Raw genomic sequence first — 21,401 nt, forward strand, 5'->3', positions numbered from 1 at the left:
GTCAATAAAACGAGTACCATCTTGTGAAGTTGCACTCATTCATTGGACGTGACTTTACTCCGTTTGGAAAACGATTTGGTGATGCTGCGTTGGCAGTGGTGCACATTTAACAATCATAAATATTTTGATTTAAAGCTTTCGTGACTGCAGGGATTCATATTTTTGGTTATTTCACAGCATGTGGATTTCACACCTGATTATGATTGCTTGTGTTGCAGTCGAAACGTCGTGAGAATTTTTCTTGGTTTATATTTGTATTTTATTATTTCCCTTCTACGTGACTTTACCGAAAGAACCAAGAATATGAACCATAAATACATAACAAAACATTTTTTTCGGCAGTCTTGTTGAGTTTTTTTTAATTTTCTCAGCAAAGCCCAGAGGGGGAGGGGGTAATTAACACGCATTTCTCACAAGCTGCACATACGTGCAGATTTTGTGAGAACTGATTTCATTGTACAGGTCTCCCTCTCATTGGTTCGGTGTGTGCGATTTCGCTCATGTGTGGCTGACCTATTTCTACTCAAGATTCGCTTGAATACACTCGTGCGGCTATACGGTCGCACTTGCGGCAACGTCGTGTGTGTGTGTGTACTGTATGCGCTACTTCGGCAGGTAGCTGTCTCGTGCAGTTTCGCTTTGTGCCCTCTGTTGTTGTTTTTTTTAGAACGCATCTGCTACCGCATAACGCGAGAGGAACCTGGATATATATTTGTTGCATGGAGTGAGTGGTGGCAAAAGTTGGTTCACCCCTCCCCGAGCGATCAACCGGGCGATCTGAATTTAATTCCTAACAATCGATATCGGAACCGGTCCTGGGCTAACCCTTCCCTCCTCGGCCCCACACTCTGCAGTGTGGTGAAGTATGGTTAACAGAGGTGGGACAAAGTCATTGTTGTGCAAGTCACAAGTAAGTCTCAAGTCTTTGCTCTCGAGTCCCTAGTCAAGTCGAATCAAAGATGAGGCAAGTCCAAGTCGAGTCTGAAGTCATCAAAATCATGACTCGAGTCTGACTCGAGTCCAAGTCGCATGACTCGAGTCCACACCTCTGATGGTTAAACCCCCCTCCCCTCCCCATGAGTGTTACAGCGTGGACGGGTGGCGGGAGAGACGTTTAATCCACCAGTGGATGGACAAAATGCACACAGAACAGCGATGATAATCTAGGGCCCCCTTGAGCATCTGGCAGGGTCCTAACCCTGCTGTGTTTTGATTTGAAGCTTTCGTGACTGCAGGAATCCATAGAAAAACAAAATAAAAAAAATATTTCGATTTAAAGCTTTCGTGACTGCAGGGATTCATCTTCTTGGTTCTTTCGGTAAAGTCACGTAGAAGGGAAATAATAAAATAATAAAAATACAATAAAAATAATTAAGTAATATAACATATTAATTTAATTATTATTTGTATTTTTATTATTTTATTATTTCCATTCTACGTGGCTTTACCGAAAGACCCAAGAAAAAAAAAATCACGACGTTTCGATCGCAACACGAGCAGGTCATCCTCAGGCGGAAAAATAATCCAGTGGAACTGCTGGATCATTTGACGTGACTTTACCGAAAGACCAAAAGAGTACCGTTGTGTTTACTTGGGGGGGGGGGGGAGGTGCGTTTGCCTAACACCACCCCTCATGGGGTAAGTAGAGGACGTTACCACGGCCACGATAACTAACGAGGATAACCGCGGACGATCCGAAAGAAGACCCATGAATATTTATCGGTTCCAATAACCTCCCGGGTATGGAGAAAACCAGCCCCCAAATAGGCGGTGCCCTGAAGCCTCGTTGGGTGTTACTCGGCTGTCCAAACCGGTTTGAGTCGCCCGAGTGAGCGAGGAGACGTTACAGGATGCGAATGCGACACGGCGAGCGGGCGTGAAACGTCGTGGGGGTGGAAAGGAAGCCTCGTGAGGTATGCAACGCGCATTTGTGGCAACGTCGTCCGCGGATTGTAAGACGCAAGTGTTGGGGGGGTGGGGGGGGTCCCTGTAAATTTCGAGCAAACTTTGGGGAGGCGCGTCTTATATTCCGGTAGGTACGTACGTGTGGATGTGTGTGTGTGTCACCTGTGGGGAGCGGTAGTGTAGCGGTTAGCGCGCTGCGCTATGAACCTGGCGACCCGGGTTCGATTCCCGCTCACGGCCAACAACAGTGACGATTATCTGAACCGGTCCCGGGCCTCCCCTAGGTCGACTCAGCCTCTAACAACACTTGCCCCTACAGTCTGTTAAGGCTATACGGGGGATCTTTGTCTTTGTCTTGTGTGTGTCACCAGACTTTGTACAACTCATTAAGAGCGCTCGCGCCGGCCTGTACGCGTGCCCTATCGCACCCTCGCTCATAATCTCGCAACCTACTTGCTCGTCTCGGATCAAGGCATTCGTTTCTCTGCGTCCCTGAAGACGCGACGCGTCTTCCGACTCGCACGGGGTTGCCCGCGCGTTCGTTCTCGCCTCGAGGCTCCCGTGGCAATGCAACTCCCCCGTACCCCCACGCGTCTTCTCCCTGACCGAGCGGCTGTTATTGATGTCTTCAAGGCACGTCTCAAAACTCGCATAGGGCTTTTATGTTTTTTTTTTACTGCTGCTGCTTTTGGTTCTCCACTTCCTCGCCGCAACCCCCGTGTGTGTTACTTGCTCCTACGCGACTCTCTCTCTCTCTTAGCCGTATGACCTTGGGTGCTACGGTGGCGAAATGTTAACCACCTCGCCTGGTATACAGGAAGTCGTGCGTTCGATCCCGACCCTGACGCCTGTTGTATATTTGTAGTTTGCGTGTCTCTCTCTCTCTCTCTCCCCGTGGTCGCGTGGCATTTTCTCCGGGTCCTCTGGTTTACAAAAACGCGTTTAGAGCAGAGGGTCGGCAAACCTGCTACTCCCCAGCCGCATGCGACCCTTTAAGGACCGCTTCGTGGCTCGTCTTCACCACAGTGCAATGCGGCTCTTGAAATATTTAGGGGCTTTTTACCAAATTAAAAAAAACGTCGCTCTTCATGTTGTGTTGGTTGCCGGACCCCTGCTATAAATTTCCACGTGATAAGCCACTTCGTTGAGCTATCATTTGTGGCCAGGTCGCTTCTGAAAATGAAGAGCTATATAGGTCAGTGGGCCTTACCTGGTAAATTCTTAATTAAAACAATTCTAAAACTGCCTCTCACGTGGCCGTAGTACTGCTGCGTAATTGCTCAACGCGCTTCTAAATTTCTTATTTGATAAACACTATTTTTTAACTAATGTGTTACTGTTATTATTTAGGTGCGTCTTATAATCCGGTAGATGCGTGTGTGACCAGTTTGTACTTCATTGAGCTGCGTCTTATAAGCCGGTAGGTGTGTGTGTGTGACCAGATGTCTCCAACTCTATTGAGCTACGTCTTATAATCCGGTATGTTCATTGGTGTGTGATCCAGATTTGTACAACTTTATTGAGCTGCGTCTTATAATCCGGTATGTTTTTGTGTGCGACCCAGATTTTGTACAACTTTATTCGCACATGGCACAACGTTTGAGGTGCGTTTTACTTTCCGGAGCGCCTTATAGTCGCGTATAAGCTGAACGAATGCCAATTGACTGTTTTGGATCTAATAATAGGGGTTTTCCCCTTTTTTCTGGCAAAAAAACGGAAACCTTTTTACAAGGAATCATGTCTGCATTAACCACAATATTTGTGGTCAGAATGCAAACAAAAACACAACCGGTAATATGTGCATTGTCTTTTAAACTGATTGGTCCACACCAGAGACAGCTTTCAGAGTAATGAGAGCTCGGGGTGAGCAGCTACATAATGGGACCTCCTTTGCCAGTACCAAAATATAAGATTAGGGTTTTTCCTCTTTTTTTATGGCAACAAAACGTTTGAGACGAGGCTCAAAAGAAAGCTGTCTCTGGTGTGGACCAATACAGTTTCAAGGACAATGCATATATTTTCAGTGTGTTTTTTGTTTGCATTCTGACCACAAGTATTGGTGTCAATGCAGACATGATTCCTTGTAAAAAGGTTTCAGTTTTGTTGCCAGAAAAAAGGATGAAAAAACCCTAGTCTTGTATTTTGGTACTGGCAAAGGAGGTCTAATGATCTTTTGGATCTTATCAGTCCATCTCATCGGTCTCACGGGACAGGTATGTGTTTTCCCGTGTGCAATCGACAAGTTTCATATTTAAAATGTTTCGAGTCTGGCAATTCAGCAGCTGCAGCACGATACCATCGAATTGGTGTGCAACAATTATCATCCTTCTTGCCTTTGGCGTGTTGCAGGAGTGGGCAACTCGCGCTTTGTTCACGGCAACACTAATTTCGGAATCGACGTCTGGGTTCTTGAGCCAGCTGGCAGACTGCATCGGTATCTACCGCTAAATAGTCGTGTGCTATGAAGAAGGGCGGTTGCCTGAAACGTTGCCTTTTATATATATTGCATATTTAATGCCCACAGTGTGTTATATTGACGAATATGTTGAGTGTTTTTTTTTATTGATGGCCAGCAGTTCACATTATGATTATTCCCCATTGATCCACTCCATCGGCGCGCGAGAGAGCGCATTGGTGTTATTAATAAAAGCACGCGACTTGATTTTTAAAGGTCGACGGATATTAATAATACCACAGCGTGCGTTAAGGAGGTTTTCAGTGAACGCCTACTACTTGCTTTGACGTGCCTTAGAAGAAACACAATTGGGCTTAATTGGAAATAAAGACATGAAAGTGTGCTCAGAAGCAGGCAGCAAACGTCTGCGTGGCGTTACACCACCCGAACTCTTGCGTTCCATGGCAGCAGCGTGTTGTTCACGAGCTCGATGCCAATGTCCGAGGTCTGTTGACCACTACGAGAAGGCTTCAGTAGAGAGACAGAGAGAGAGAGAGAGAGAGTTCGTGTCGTATTGCTGTCCCTCCGTTGAAGGACCGCAGACCACAGCGGGTTTGTTTTTTAATTCACGATACAAATGACTGCGAGGCAGAGAGAGAGGAACTCGCGGGTTTGGGGAACACGTGTGGGTTAATTGCGTCATCCGAACGATTGAGAAAAGTGAGAGGGGCTTGGGACAGGACACGTCGTGTGGAGACGGTGAAGGGTGGTCAGGGAGTGGCAGCCAAGCAATGGAAATGCATCCGAGAGGACAGTCGACGCAGGGAGATGGAGCGATGCAATCGGTTCGTGTGCAGTAGGTGCCTGGGTGGACTGCTACAGCACAATGGGGAGCGGTGGTGCAGTGGCTAGCGCGCTTCGAACCCGGCGACCCGAGTTCGATTATCTTAACCGGTGCTGGGGCTCCCCTAGGTCGACTCGGCCTCAAACTAGTGGCTGGTGCGGTGTGTAAACATCGCCACCATCTCTCTCACAATTCTTCGACGTAACAAAGGCAAAGATCCCCCGTATAACCTGAACACACTTTTGGGGGCAAGTGCTGGTAGCGAGCACCTATGAAGGCCGGCACGGCACACGACGGGGTGGTTAGCAGCAAATAAATAGTAATGATGACTATTAAATTAAATATTAACTTAAAAATTACGCGATTTTAATGTTTTAATGCGAGTGTTAAAATAAACGAAATAGCCCATATGTGTCGCGACTTTTGGGCCACGTTGGATAATCAGGAGGAAGTTTGTGACGGGTGACAGATGCGCGCAGGATGGAGACGAAAGGCAGGTGACCCACTGTGGACTTTTTTTGAGTGACATTTTGGATGTTGACTGTGCAACCGATATGGCTTCACGGAGCAGGATGTGATGGCGGAGTGCGTCCCCTTGACGATCGTGAATGCGTTTCGTTCAGCTTGACACGTTGGACTCATTCGAGGGCAAAAGGTCTCCCTCCACTCGTATGTAGGGCACGTGACGCAGACCTCCGGAGAGGTCTCATCTCACCTCACCAACCACACCTCACCAACCTTGCCTCACCAACCTCACCACACCTCGCCTCACCAACTACACCTCGCCTCACTTGACCCACCACACCTCACCTCACCACAAGCCCTTCCCGTCCTGTTCTGATGTCTGCTCATACAATCCACAGGCACGGCGCGACGCGGAGCCATCGTCATTCAGCAGTGGATTGACAAAAGACATTGTGTGTACACCGCACGTGGACGCCGTTGCTGTACTACCCACGGAGACGCGTCCATCTCGATTGAAAACGAATTTCTTCTGAACTGCTTAGTTTTGTGTGTTTAGTTTTCTTGTCCTTCCCCCACGCTCCCGATTAGCACGGTTGGCTACGTACGGTGCAAATGAAATTCAACATAGATGCATTGGCATGATGCCAATGTTTTGATTGCTGATAACACTTGCCCCAACAGTCTATTTAATCATATACGGGCGACCTTTGTGTATCTTTGAGTGTGTACGTATGTATGTTGAACTTCTTTCACACCGTGCTAATCGAAGGCGAGGTCATGAACATGAGCAGACTACGATTATTTGAACCGGTCCTGGGTCTCACCTAGGTCGACTCAGCCTCAAATGAGTACCTGTTGCGGTGTGTACACGCTGAGGAGACAAAGACGGCCAGGTATTGCGCTGGCCACCCACACCCCCCTATATTGTGCCCCGCTGACCTTCACAGGTGCTCGCTAACAGCACTTGCCCCAAACGTCCGTTAGGGGATCTTAGTCTAGTGAAACACAGGCACATGTTCTCCCCGCAGTAGCTAGTGCCAGAATGCTGGTGGGGGGGGGGGGGGCGGTGGGGGGGACATGGCAGGATATTTCAGAGCAACGCAAGGCACTTTATTTCACGCCGAATGGTAACTCTTGCCGTTTACGTCTTGCAGTTTGTCCTCAAGTGCGGCGAAGTCCGACATCGCGCTCGTCACAAAGCGTCCACGCGGCACGCCCGAGCAGCGACGATGAGAGGCGACGGTAACTGACATGCCCACGTGCAACGAGTTTGGCGCGGTGGCGGTGGTGGCGGTGGTGGCGGTGGCGGTGGTGGCGGTGGCGGTGGTGGTGGCAGTGGCGGTGGTGGCGGTGGTGGTGGTGGCGGTGGTGGCGGTGGTGGCGGTGGCGGTGATGGCGGTGGTGGCGGTGGTGGTGGCGGTGGTGGCGGTGGTGGTGGTGGCGGTGGTGGCGGTGGCGGTGGTAGCGGTGGCGGTGGTGGTGGTGGTGGCAGTGGCGGTGGTGGCGGTGGTGGTGGTGGTGGTGGCGGCGGTGGCGGTGGTGGCAGTGGTGGTGGTGGTGGCGGTGGTGGCGGTGGTGGTGGTGGTGGCGGTGGTGGTGATGGTGGTGGTGGCATAACGATTGTGCATCACAGCTACAAGTGTCTGGGTTCGATTCCCTCTCTCTCTCTCTCTCTCCCGTCTCTGTGTGGAGTTTGCATGTTGTATGTTCTCTCCCCATGTTCTGCGTGGGCTTTCTTCAGGGGGCTGGCTCAAGTGGCCCCTCGGTCGCGAGTCATTTTGTTGTCGGGTGACTTGAATGCCCAAGTGGGTTGTGATGATGCGGGCACCTGGGCTGGAGTGATTGGAAGGCACGGGCCAGATCAGCTCAATAACAACGATGGGAGGCCGCGAGACGTCACGGGCTTGTAATCACCAACACGCCGATCCGACATCGGCGCATCCACACAACATCGTAATGGATGCACGATAGTGCGGATGCGGGGTTGGGGGGGGGGAGCATAGGGGCTTTAAATAAACTTGCACCACGGTTTCAACTGCCACGCCGGGAAATCATATCAGACCAGTGACCTCTGGATTGCAAGTCCAGTGCACTGTGCACCATATTCGTTTTCTTTTCGTCCTTACCCCGCACCTTCGATGAGCACGGTTGGCTACGTACATAGTATGCTATTATTTAATTTATTATTTTATCTTTATACGTGACTTTACCGAAAGAACCAAAGAATAATTCCTGCATATCAGACCAGTGACCTCTGGATTGCAAGTCCAGTGCACTGTGCACCATATTCGTTTTCTTTTCGTCCTTACCCCGCACCTTCGATGAGCACGGTTGGCTACGTACATAGTATGCTATTATTTAATTTATTATTTTATCTTTATACGTGACTTTACCGAAAGAACCAAAGAATAATTCCTGCAGTCACGATTGGCTACGTACAGTGCGAAACACGTTCAACGTACATATGTACGTAAACAGCGGCATCCCATAAAAAAAAATATTGCTCTCAGTAATTTTGTTATGCCCTCTCTTGGTGGCAGTAATCTTCAAAGTGTCGGTGATCGGAGTCTTATTTATCGTCGGCGTTTACTGGGTGAACAGCATGATAGAGCTCAAACTGGAACGGAGGCTTTGGGACGTCTTCTCCAAAGGTAAGACTCCAGGAGTCCCTTCGCGACAAGAGACACGCACGTCCGTTTTTCCACGGGCACAACCGAGCCATGCAGCACGGGACACCTCCGAGTGGCGCGGGTTGACCACGTACGGTGCGAAAGAAGTTCAACATACGTGCAGTACATACGTACGTACTGACACTCATGGGGGTGGTTTTCCATTGGCCGGTCCCCGTGCCGAACCAGAACCAATTCGTGTAACGATTAAATGACCCCCCCCCCCCGCCACTGGCCCCCCCCTTCGCCCCCAATCCTCGCCCCCCCCGCCCCCCCCCCCAACGATTTAAGGTGAAATGGGAGGGGGGGCGATATTGATTGTGATTTCATTCAACAATATTTATATATTTTATATTACCGGCACTTTTGTTTTGCTTCGAGGTTGTTTTTTCTGACTTTTACGGTTTTGTTCACACCATTAACTCAGATGTAACGTGAGTAAATCATGTGGCATTCATTTTCATAAATTGTATATGTACGTGTGGATGTTGAACCTCTTTTGCAATGTACACAACCAACCATTCTACTTTTACACACAAACTTGAATGCATCATGTATCATGGACATTTTTTTTTATGATGTAGCCTTTAGAAAGTTTATCGACATTTCTTATTGCTCTTTTGTGTGTGGCCTGCAGAAAAAGTGAAAGCTACCTTCACAGTGGCAGGTTCGTACGTGTGACTAATAGGCTCCTCATGAACACATCACATGGGAAGGTGGCTGGGTGGATGGGTGGGTGGCTGGATGTGTGGATGTGTGGCTGGGTGGCTGTGTGGATGTGTGGCTGGGTGGCTGTGTGGATGTGTGGGTGTGTGGCTGGGTGGCTATGTGGATGGGTATCTGGGTGGATGTGTATGTAAATGGATGGTTGGGTGGATGGGAATCTGGGTGGATTTGTGGCCGGGTGGGTGGGTGGCTGGGTGGGTGGCTTGGTGGGTGGGTGGGTGGCTGAGTGGGTGGGTGGGTGGCTGGTTGGGTGGCTGGGTGAGTGGCTGGGTGGGTGGCTGGGTGGCTGGGTGGCTGGGTGGGTGGGTGGCTGGCTGGGTGGGTGGCTGGGTGGCTGGGTGGGTGGGTGGCTGGGTGGGTGGGTGGCTGGGTGGGTGGGTGGCTGGGTGGGTGGTTGGCTGGGTGGGTGGCACAAGGGTCAGAGCATTGAGTCTGCACCGCTAAGACCCTAGGTTCGGATCTGGGTTTTAGCTGCTTGTAATTAAAACTGATTCTCAAGTAACCTTAATTTGTGCTGGAAGTACAGCGCAGCACAAACACCGTACAATGCAATTGTGACGTACAGTAAAAACAAACGTTACGAGACTCTGACATCATCACATCGTAGGAAATTCATCGCATCGTGGCAAATTAACTTAACGCGACCGCCATATCCGTGCTCCCGGTTGCCGTTGTGTGCAGCGGCGACGACGAAGGGCAAGTGCGGGAGAGCAGAGGCGTGCCCGCCAGGCCACCTGGCGTTCAGGATGGCGAGCGGAGAGAACACCTTCATCGGGCCACACATTTGCATCGAGGATCGAATGTGAGTCGTGCCGCCGCCTAGGGACTCGGTCTCCCGTGCAGCCGCAGCGGCTCTCTCCACGATGGTTGGTCTGCGGGGGGGGCGGGGAGTGGATGTGGTGGTGGCCGTGGTGAGCGCGTCCGCGTGCGAGTGCGTCGTTTTCTGTGACGGAGTCCCCGACGTTTTCGCTCCGTGTGCGCCGACCGCGATTCGGTTCCTAAAGAAGCTCCCAGAACGAGGAGCGGAACGTCGGACAACATGCCGGAGAGCGTATTGTTAAATAAATACAATTACAATTCCTTATAAGGGAAACAAATACCAATGAATAACAATTGAATGATTACCAATCTATATATAATTACAATACCCTCCCCCTCTTTGCCTCGAATCACTGCACCAGATTGAATTGACTTAAATGATGACGTCACCCTGATGCTGCTCTATTTTAGACCGGAAGCAACAGGAGAGCTTCACCATTCTTGCCCGATGAGGCTGATTGTAATTATCAGCGAAACGTTGTACTCAAATTCCAAAATGCTGTTGATTCCCTCTTCAGCACACCGGTGGGCTAAATAAGTGAATTATTTTGTCCTTTGAAAAACGTGGCACATTTTTTACTGTTTGGCCGTGTCGGGTGGTGGAGGGTTACGACACATTTATAAATAACGCGATCTGACCCAAAAACCTCTATTATGAATAATATTGGTCGCGAAAGCCTACGTGTTAAATTGAGCTCGACTGTGTGTTCAACATGACAACCACTGGGGTGCTGTGCTTATATCGACTGACCGAATATAAAATTTCGATTTAAAGCTTTCGTGACTGCAGGGATTCATGTGGCTTTACCGAAAGAACCAAGAAGATGACCGAATATTGTTTTGCCCTGTATGCAGAGTTATGGATGGCAACTTATACAATGTGGGGCTTGGACTAAACGTTGCTGTTGTGAATGGTAAGTGGCCGTATTTGTTTATTTTCATGCTTAATTTGTTATATTTTTAATGTGTGACAAAAACGAATTCACCCCCACCCCCTGCATTTTATTCCTGGTGCCCTATCAGCGTCATTGTTACGAGACAAAGCATCCATTCGGAAATCTCCCAATAGCCCAATAAATTTTCACAGAAATACTTATGAAAATCTCTTAAAATCACCTTGCGTTTATCTCCGCGCGTCATGAAGAAGGGCCATTGCCCAAAACGTCACCAATTATATATATTTTTACAGTCACAATGTTATTAAAAGAGAGGTTTTTTTTTGCTTATCTTTACACGTGGGATTTATACTTGTCACACGGCAGCCAAATGGATATATAAACTCTCAGCGCAGACATTTAGCCAAATTCGTAAAAAAAAAACGTGAATATGATGACACCATCAACTCGCTGTACTTAAAGGCACCACGGTGGCTAGGAGATGTTAACCACCTCGCCTGGTATGCAGGAGGTCGCGGGTTCAAGCCCGACCGTGCCGCCTATATAGCATGTTATCCCCGTGTTCGCGTGGAACTTTCTCTGGGTTCTCCGATTTTTCCCTCCACATTGCAGAATCAACATCCGCTTGTTATAGTTATCTGCTCTAAATTTTTGCGTAATAAGCCACTTTCGTCGCACTACCATCTGTGGCCAGGTCACATCTGAAAAATAACTATATAGCTCAGTGGGCCTTACCCTGTTAAAATAAACCATAGTTTAATAATTCTTTAGAGAATTTCAGAGGTCGCCGGTTTGATTCCATCTCCTGGCGCTGACAGTTGAGACAATGGTGCAAGTTTCTTAATCCCCCGACTGCCACCGCCTCTGACCACACAGCAGTGCACGTGGGTTCGCCACAATTAGTGAGTCGGCAAATCACACGTGGTGGGGTAAAGTGTGGGCACTCACACGTACAGCCAGTGTGGAAGAGTAGGCCATAATTCGCTGTAGAGGGGCTCTCTAGAGCTCCCTCTAGCGGAGGCTCTTCCACCAGCAGTGGGATGAGCAAGGAATTGCAGGGCTGCACCATTACCCTTTGTTAATTGTAATACAGGTTACAATCGTTGTACTTTATTGTTTTTAGCCCAGATCTATGTTGAAAAAATATACGTTGGCTCTCCTCTGCTCATAAATAAAATGTTTATAAATAAATTGTTTGATGATGAAAGTAACGATGAATTCATGCGTTGAACTAATTGCGTTTGAGAATTTAAGAGGACTAAAACATATCTATCAAGTTTCGATTTAAAGCTTTCGTGACTGCAGCAGGGATTCATCTTCTTGGTTCTTTCGGTAAAGTCACGTAGAAGGGAAATAATAAAATAATAATATTAAAGTCACGTAGAAGGGAAATAATAAAATAATAATATTATTTCCCTTCTACGTGACTTTACCGAAAGAACCAAGAAGATATCTATCAAGCTCAACACTCCCGTAAGTCACGTGACTTCTACGTGACTACACCCTGGACATGCGTTTCGATCCTGACCCTGGCGCATATTTGGCTGCTATAAGCTCCCACGTGATAAGCCACTTCGTTGAGCTATCATTTGTGGCAAGGTCGCTCATGAAAAATAAGCTAATAGCTCAGTGGGCTTTACCTGGTAAGAAAAAAAATAGTTTAGTTTTAATTGTTTCTATTTTTTAAGTGATTTGTTTACCTTCCCTCTACTTTGCACTCATATCGTGTTTTTATATTGTTTATTGTTGTGACGTTATTACTCGCCACTACAGGACATCCGTGAAAAAGAGCTTCATAGCTCATCGGATTCCTCCAGTATAAATACATTTTCTTATTCTGAAAACAGACACTGCTTCCCCATGCACCTCACTTCTCGCTCGCTCCTTCCTACCTTCTCCCTCCCTCTCTTCTTCCCTCGCCTCTCATCACCACCACCACCCTCTAGCTCCCGACATCATTCCATCTCCCCGTCCTCCCCTTACAGCACCAGTGCCCCTCCTCCTCCTCTCTCCCTCCTCCTCCTCTCTCCCTGCTCCTTTTTTTTTTACGATCAGTGGAAACAAGAAGATGCTCGGTGTATTCGGCACTTTGTTTCGTTCATCATTTAGTAAATTTTCTTTTTTATTAAATTAACATTTTTAAACTCTGCTTTATGTAAAGCCCCACCTCTCGCTCACTCTCTCGTTCACTCTCTCGCTCGCTCTCTCTCTCGTTCTGCACGCAGCTATCTCCTCCTCCTCCTCTCTCGCTGCTGCTCATCACGAGCCCCCCTCCGCTTTGTCCGTCTTGGGGGAGGCGACTTCCACCCCGGCCTCATTTCCCTCTCCCGTTCCTCTCTCTTCTACCCGTGCATTGCATCCTCCACTCTGCTGCCCCTTCCACTTTGGCGTGCCGCGGCTACCACGTTGCTATCGCGTTCAAACCAATTGCACGTCTCATTTTTAACTTTAAAAAAATTCCTCTCGTTGCACAGGAGCAACGGGCGCTGTGATACACACGGAAGTGTTTGATACGTTCGAAGGTGGTAAGTTTGGCGTGCCCACGTGCCTCAATACATGCATTTGTGTGCACGGCTACATGCCTACATCGCAGTTACATGCCCATGTCGTAGCCGGGGTGACCAACCGCATCAGAAGGTCAGAATGCGCGTGTCTCCTTCATGAGTGGAAAATTAAGAGACAGGCCACGGGACGGCTGTGCTCAAGCACACCCAAACTGTGGACCACACGGTCCATGTTGTAGCAGAATGTCAAAACTGCTACAACTTAATAGCTCGTTGGTGTAACAAACAAAAAAAACATCATCGAAGAACCTGGTTTTGTCTTATTGAGAACGCGCCTATCTCGTCGGCTGAGATTGCAATGGCTTTGCCACAGTTCGTCCCACACATTTGGGTGCCACTTTGAATTGATGCTGAGGGTGTTTTGCAGTGGCGATGAGGGATCAATACGACCCGAAGGTTCAGAGTGCCGGGCTGCCACCGCTGCGATGTAACATGACGTGCGATTCAACCTCCGGCCACGGTTCGCGCGAATCGCACGAACGACCGTCACGGCTCCGTACGAAATGTTGTTTACGAGCGCAGTTTCGGGAACGGGGAGGCTCGGGGATAACCGCGGACAAGCGCCGCGAAGGCGGTCAGAACCGGCGCGGCCAACAATTGCCCAGGATCTTTGGCCTCCAATAAACAGGGGGGGGTGGGGGGGTGATACTTGCCAATGTATAATGCCAATTGATTCATTTGAGAGATTGTTCTGAAATCTGGGACAAATGTGGACCACGACGCCGGCACAGGCGATGGCCTCTGCTTGCGGATACGCGATGGCCTGCGCTCAGATCCCATGGTTGCAATCCTTCCCGTGATTGCACCGCGTTCTCAAGCGTGGCGGGTTCGTGGTGGTCTCAGCCCAGACCACCAATGATGGACACCAACCACCGGAAAAAAAGCTGTCCAACGCGCAGACACGTCACTGTGAATCACCACGGACCTGAAAACTATTTGTGGGGGGTGAACACTTCCCGCTCGCCTCCGTGTGGATCAGAGAAGCCACTTGAATGGATCTAGGAAGCTGTTTAGTCATACCCGCTTCAGTGGAACTTTGTATAACACAGAAAGCAAACATTCCATCCCAACGTTGCGCTAACGTTGGTCCAACATTCACTGGGATTCTTTCTTCCACGCGCCAATTTGTTCATAAGCTAAATGCCGACGAGAGGGCTTTGTGGGAACGTTTTTTGACCTACCCAAGGTCCTGTTTTCGGCATTTCAGCTGTCCTGACCATCATCTCGATTGAGAATCAGAATATGCGTTTGAGAATCAGAACATTTACTTATACTCGAGGAATCCGATGAGCTATAAAGCTCTTTTTCACAGATGCCCAGTAGAAAGACGGCCATTTTCACCTAGACGATGGCCATTGGTGGTGTTGAAGGTGACACGAATTCGCGTAACAGGTGAGAAGCCTACAAACCCCCAACCCACCGGCTTAACATTGACGTTTCGGCGGATGTCGCTCTATATTTCAGATATCACAGAACTCATCAACCTCCTGAAGATCGTAACGGACGGCTCCTTGCTGCTGATTGCTTCGTTTGATGAACCAGCCTCCAAGTAAGTCCCTTGGCCAACAAGTTGTGTACACACCCAGGGCTCAATGCCGCAGAGTTTAAAGTTTATTTTGTTTGGCCAGGCGAGAACTCAAGAGACCAGGATTATAGTCTACTTTGTAAGAGCGATGACCTTGGGGCTTTAGTCTGCCACGAGGACGCAGCGATTGCTGCTGTGTGTATACAGGGACTCCTCTACTTAAGAACGTTTGACTTGGGAACTTTCAGAGATACGAACAAACCTGTCCCTATGTCCAGTTTCCTGTTCGGACCGAGAGTCGTAAGTTCAACCGCTGCACAATAGATGGCGGTGGTGGCATCTACATCTGCAGAACGTGAAGAAGCAGTGGCATCTACATCTGCAGGAGATGATACAACTTGTAAAGCCATTCCCCGTGTTTAGTGTACATGCCGTAACAACGTGTTTGGAATGGACAGGAGTAAAGTTGGACCTACGAACAAATCGAATTACGAACAGACCTCGTTCGTAAGTAGAGGAGTCCCGGTAATCCCAATCGCAGTGAATCTGCGGTGTAACTTTTATTCAAATGTGGCAAATTTGGATTGTGACACCTGCACGCGATTGACCTAACGCTTGCAGATGACGTCACGGGATCTTTAACGTCCCCCCGTGACGCAGACGGCGCGGGGATCCTAGGGTGGGGGGAGGGGGGGCGGCGGTGGCAAGGTGGGGAACGGCAGCCACGGTGCCCTCGGCATTAGGCGTCAATTATTCAAGGTTCATGACAGCTAAACGCGAGCATCGGTGGGTGCAGTTGGCAACGGGGACCGAAGCTGCTCCCCCAATCTGCTGAACGAAGGCAAAGCGCGGGGTCCCCGCCGTTTCACGGGAGGAGGAGGTGGTGGAAGGGGGGGGGGGGGGGCGCGGGGGTGCCCGGGGGGTGGGGGGGGCAGCAGAATTGTATTGCGCAATTGCCTGCACTCACGGGCCCACCGTTTGGGGTTGCCAACCGTCCCGGCCAAATCCGGAAGGGTTTGCAACTCCAGCACCGGCCCTGACTCTGTCGGTGGAGAGCAGTCGTGGGCCTTTGCGGAAACTGGACTTTAGCTCGTCTTAAAATAACTCAGGAATGCTTTGTTCGTACTCTGGGGTTGTGCCGGTTTTGTTGGGCATGCGATAGGTAGCACTCGCGTTGAACTGGTTCATCCTCGATAGGTTTCTAGCGAGCCGCGCTTAAGACGCGCCTCCGATTAGCACCTCCTGGTTAGCACGGCTGGCACGGAGCGCGTTGCGAAAGAAAGTTCAGCGTACGTTGTGCGCGTGTGTGTGCGTGTACGTGCGTACGGGGCCATCCATTTAGTACGTCCAGATTCAGACACAGACCCATGTACTCACATAGAGGCACGTAGACTCATAGAGAGACCCGCAGGCTCATCCCACTGGGATTTTTGCGCACAGCGTTGGTGTATGGTGCTTTTTCTGCAATATTTCTTGGATTTTCTGTTAGCACTTAGTCACATAGTCACTTTAAGATGTTTTCTTGTTCATGTTTTAGTTTTTTGTCTGTTGCGGTTGCACCCGATTCAAGAGCCAAATGGCTCACAGGGCTATACCAAATAAATGAAACTAAACTAAAAACTAAAACTAATATAGAGACAGACTCACAGAGACTTCAAATACTCATATAGCGCCCGTAGACTCGCATGTTCCCCCCTTAGACTCGCATAGAGACCCATATACGCTACTCACTCACAGAAATACTCATAAACTCGTATTGAGACCCATAGACTTACATAGAGACCCATATACACTTCTCACTAATAGACTCGTATAGAGGCCCATACACACTACTCACTCATATGAAGACCCATAGATTCGTATAGAAACCCACAGAATCACACAGAGAGCCATAAACACACATATACACATAGACTCATGGAGACCCAACCCATAAAAAGCCTGTAGACTTATATAGACATCGGTAGACTCACACACACAAACACCCATAGACACGCGGAGACCCAAAGACTCGCAGAGACCCCGTGTGTGTTCAAACACGTGAAATAACCCCGATGTTTCCCTGGCCTTTGTGGGCCAGCCCTGTTTTATAAACCCAACGTCTTCCATCGTGCTGGGCGGGTCTCTGTGTCCCCTGCAGACTGAACGCAGAAGCTCGCAACATGTTTGCCGCGATGGGAAGCCGCTTTATAAAGAATGTCGCCTACCGGGACACGTGGGTCTTCGTGGGCACGAAAGGCAACGCGAACAGCTCTCTGTTCGAAGCGGTAAGCTCGGGGTGGGGGTTCTTTTTTCTATTTTTATCGACGGGGCTGTTTTAACGTTAGCTGCACGTGCACTTTGAACTTCTTTCGCACCGCACGTTGCCAACCGCGCTCATCGGGGGGCAGGAAGGACAACAAACTAACCACAAAAAATCGGTTCTAAAGAAATGAGTTTGTCAAGCCAGACCAGGGGTGGGGAACGGCCGGCCTGCGGGCCGTATGAGGTTACCCGCGAAATCATTTGGTGAGGCCTTGCCAAGGCAACCGCAGGCGGGACTCGGAATTCAACAAATCTAGGAGCAAACCTGGAAAAGCAGTTGCGAGTAGCAGCAACATCATCAACACCAGCTAACATCACCCCACGCCTCACCAAAGAGAAGCAGTTCCAGACATCGCATTAGGGGCGAGTTAATTATATATTTGACCAAATATAACAGGATAATTTTTTTAGTTGATCATTTTGTATGGCCCGCGAATGACGTTCTAAATATCCAAATGGCCCTTGGCAGATAAAAGGGTCCCCGCCCCTGATCTAGACGATTTCAAAGTTCACAGCCTCCAGTGGCTTCCTGCTAGCGGAAGGAGGAGCGTTTCCAGACAGCCGCAGAAGAGCATCTGAAAGCGCGCGGTGCGGTGTTCGATGGCCAGTCAAAAGCTGCGGCCATTGCTGCTGCTGCTGCTGCTGCAAGGATGACCGATTAAATAATTGCCACACTGAAGAGGAGACCAAGTGGCTCAGTGGGCAGAGCGCCGAGCCTAAGCACCGCCGATGAGATCCTGGGTTCACATCCGGCTTTGCATTTAGAAGTCTTTTTTTGTCGCGAGATAAGCTGCTTCGTCGCGCTAATCATTTGCGATCGCCAGGTCGCTTCTGAAAAGTGGCTGTATAGCTCAGTGGGCTTTACCTGGTAAAATGGTGTAAATGCTTACCCCGAGCTCTCATACTCTGATGGTGCATTGTCTTTGAGTTGTGCGCCTTTTATCGTCATCTGGTCCAACCCATGTGAGACTACGCTCTAAGGAAAGCTGTCTCGGGTGTGGACCAATCAACTTCAAGGACAGTGCATACATTATCAGAGTTATGTTTTTTGTTTGCATTACGACTGCAGGTATTGTGGTCTATGCAAACATGACTCGTTGTAAAAAAGGTGTCAGTTTTGTTGCCAGATAGAAGGGTAAAAAACCAATTATCTAAATAAAATGAGTTCAGTTCAAATCTATGATTTTTTTTCTTTCACTTTTTTCAAATTTTATTGCTGTGGATTTCACACCTGATGATGATTGCTTTGTTTGCAGTTGAAACGTCGTGAGACTTTTTATTGTTTTATGTTTCTATTATTGTATTATTCCCCTTCTACGTGACTTTACCGAAAGAACCAAGAATATCGATGATTTTTGTTGTGCCAGGCGCACGCACGCCTCGTGTTTCCTCGTGTTTGAAAGTAAACTCGCGAGTTTGTTCTTTATCATTTCCCTTCCCTCGTGCCTTTTGTAGCACACGAAGAACAACGAGGAAACCAACAAGTACCAGGGGTGGCCGGAGCGCGTGGAGATCGACGGCTGCATTCCGCTGAGGAAAAGCGGTGGCGTGACGCTCTGAACGCACACGCACGCACACACACGAACACACACACACGAACACACACACGTACACACACACACACGCACACACACACACGAACACACACACACGAACACACACACGTACACACACACACACGCACGTACACACACGCACACACACACACGAACACACACACGTACACATGCACACGCACGCAGACGCGCACGCAGACACGCACACACACACACACGTACACACACACGCACGCACACACACGCGCACACATACACACGCACACACACACACATACACACACATACATACGTACACATACACGCACACGCACACAAACACATACGCTCGCACACACGCACGCCCACACGCGCACACCCACACGCACACAACAACCGCCATTCGCCACTAAGTGGCGGTGACGTCACCACGACGCTTGTGCCAGGCCATGTGCACCCTGAGGCCACGTGAAGTGTCGAACGCCCGCTGGCAGGAGGTCACGGGGCAGACCCAGGTGCCACGGGTCGACTGACCGAGATGACCGAGACGACTGGCTGATGCACCACCTGTGCCCCCTACTGTGCCAACTTGCTGTGCTTTAGCCACCCGGCGCTCCGCTCGTTGTTGTGAGCGTCGCTCCTCCGCCCTCCGTTGTTGTTGGAGGGCGACTGCCTCCAACCGCCCAGTAGCGTCCCCCACGAGCCTCCTCCACCGAGGCCGATCCCGACACCGCTGGCACCAGTCACCGGCAAGTCCACTCAGCTCCACGTCCTCCTGCACCACATCACTCCATCTCCTCCGTAGCCCGTGCCGCGCCCGCCCAGCCCCCTCGATCCGGCCGAACAAAAGCCGCCTAGGCATGCGGTGGCTGGGCATGCGGGCCACACGACCCAGCCAACGCAGCCCCGCCTGCCGGAGGAGCTCACCGATGGGACTCCGCCCAGATCCCTCAAGGACCTGTGAGCTCCCCACACAATCCAGCCTGGCCAAACCCAGGATGGATCGTAGGCAGGCCAGCCCAAATGTCCCCAACCGGCGAAGACGCTCCACCAGGGGGGTCCACGACACACACAACACACACGCACGCGCACACACACACACACGCACACACACACAACACGCACGCGCACACACACGCACGCGCGCACGCACGCACGCACACACACACACGCACGCACACACGTGCACACACACACACGCGCACACACACACGCATGCACACGCACAAAACACACGCGCGCGTGGGGAGCGGTAGTGTAGCAGTTGACAGCGCTGCGCTACAAACCTGGCGACCCGGGTTCGATTCCCGCTCACGGCCAACACCGGTGACGATTATCTGAACCGGTCCTGGACCTCCGCTAGGTCGACTCAGCCTCAAAATGAGTACCTGGTTCGATGTGTAAACATCGCCACTAGGGAGAGAAAGGCGGCCGGGCGTGTTGTTGGCCACATTCCCCATTTGTGTACCGTGACGGCCTTCTAAGGTGCCGCTCGCTAACAGCACTTGCCCCCAAAAGTCTTTTAAAGGATATATGGGGGATCTTTGCCTTTTATGAGTATGCATAGGTGCTCGTTAACAGCACTTGTCCCAACCGTCCATTATCTCTACGGGGATCTTTATCTTTGGATGCACGCATGCATGGGGGGCAGCGGGGGGGGGCGTGCCTGCATGCATGGGTACATTTTTACGAGTACCCAAATAAATGTGAACAGTAAACAGAAAGTCAGGAGACAATCTATCAGGTTTTGTCATCTTCAAACCCCAAAATCTCCCCCCCCCCCTTACCCTCTTCCCCCCACCCTCCCATCCCTCAGCCTCACCTTAGTCACCAACCCGCATTGACCAGCGTGGTGAAGTAGGGTCAAATGAATGACTCACATTCACCGATTCAGTGCTTCTCAGTCGGTGGTTAAACGGGTCCCCTGGGGGGTAACTTGGCAATGTCCCAGGCGTGTACGTGTGGTGATTTATAAACGTGTGAAATTATATCATACATGGGAATCATTGGTGAATAATCGCGTTTGAATCTGCCAATATAAATTAATAGCAATACAATCTAAATCCACGTGGTGGCCTAGAACAATATAAAAGATCTGTATAAACTCAATGATTGTAAACAATGTTGTCTTACGATTTAGTTAGTTAGTTAGTTAAAATTTAAGAAGGTGGTAAGTAGCCCAACAATATGTTAACAAAACATGTTTTTAATGCAAACACTTTTATTTTCACTCAAAAGTATGAAATAAATCATTTTGACCCCCCATAATTTATCAAATTTGATGTGCTGAATGAAAGTGGGTGGTTTCCTTTCGATGTGTTTAATTTTATTTTTGCAAGCCACCCACTTTTATTCAACACATCACATTTTATTAAATCTGGGGTAAAAAAAAAATTCTACTTTTGAGTACAAATAAAGTGTGTGCATTGAAAAAACGTGTTTTTTTACCACAATTTATTTTATTTCAATATTTTAAAAATAATTTGTATATGTATATATTCATTCTAAGATCTCAGTCCAGACAATAACACTGATCAACAAAAAAAAAACTTTTCTGGCCTGGACTTTTGCAGCTGTTTTAGACTAATTTCAGGGTGCTGATTCCAAATCTGATCTCAGATTTGCTCTATCACATCTCATTTTATGCTATCGGCATACCCCATTTTCATTTATATTACCCGAAATTAACTCTGTCACTTATGATTGCAAGTTGTTGCGAATCAGTGACTGCTTTAGTGTTAAAATATGGTGCTG

The 21,401-nt window shown here is 49.2% G+C and overlaps 1 protein-coding gene across 3 annotated transcripts; it reads left to right on the forward strand.

Moving 5' to 3' along the window:
* Positions 1 to 1,761: 1,761 nt before the first annotated feature.
* On the forward strand, positions 1,762 to 18,767 carry LOC144729380 (protein FAM3A-like). 3 transcript variants are annotated; one of them, XM_078609611.1, is made up of 10 exons: positions 1,762 to 1,913; positions 6,764 to 6,851; positions 8,150 to 8,260; positions 8,916 to 8,945; positions 9,686 to 9,806; positions 10,679 to 10,737; positions 13,194 to 13,244; positions 14,748 to 14,832; positions 16,949 to 17,075; positions 18,568 to 18,767. In XM_078609611.1, exons 2-10 carry the CDS (start codon positions 6,839 to 6,841, stop codon positions 18,670 to 18,672), a joined length of 702 nt encoding a protein of 233 aa, XP_078465737.1. In that variant the 5' UTR covers positions 1,762 to 1,913; positions 6,764 to 6,838; the 3' UTR covers positions 18,673 to 18,767. The 3 variants fall into 3 exon arrangements, with proteins under 3 accessions (XP_078465737.1, XP_078465739.1, XP_078465738.1); XM_078609612.1 differs by lacking the exon at positions 1,762 to 1,913 and adding an exon at positions 1,941 to 2,032; XM_078609613.1 differs by lacking the exon at positions 8,150 to 8,260 and having other exon boundaries at positions 1,812 to 1,913.
* The last annotated feature ends 2,634 nt before the right edge of the window (positions 18,768 to 21,401 follow it).

The sequence above is a fragment of the Lampetra planeri genome, chromosome 32, assembly GCF_965212315.1.
Source record: "Lampetra planeri chromosome 32, kcLamPlan1.2.h2, whole genome shotgun sequence".
NCBI classification, from domain to species: domain Eukaryota; kingdom Metazoa; phylum Chordata; class Hyperoartia; order Petromyzontiformes; family Petromyzontidae; genus Lampetra; species Lampetra planeri.

What these genes read in the sequence shown, in the direction of transcription:
- LOC144729380 (XM_078609611.1), top strand. An exon ending in TTGGGACGTCTTCTCCAAAG is followed by an intron (nt 8,261 to 8,915) that starts GTAAGACTCCAG and finishes TGTGGCCTGCAG; the next exon opens with AAAAAGTGAAAGCTACCTTC. An exon ending in TTTGATGAACCAGCCTCCAA is followed by an intron (nt 14,833 to 16,948) that starts GTAAGTCCCTTG and finishes TGTCCCCTGCAG; the next exon opens with ACTGAACGCAGAAGCTCGCA.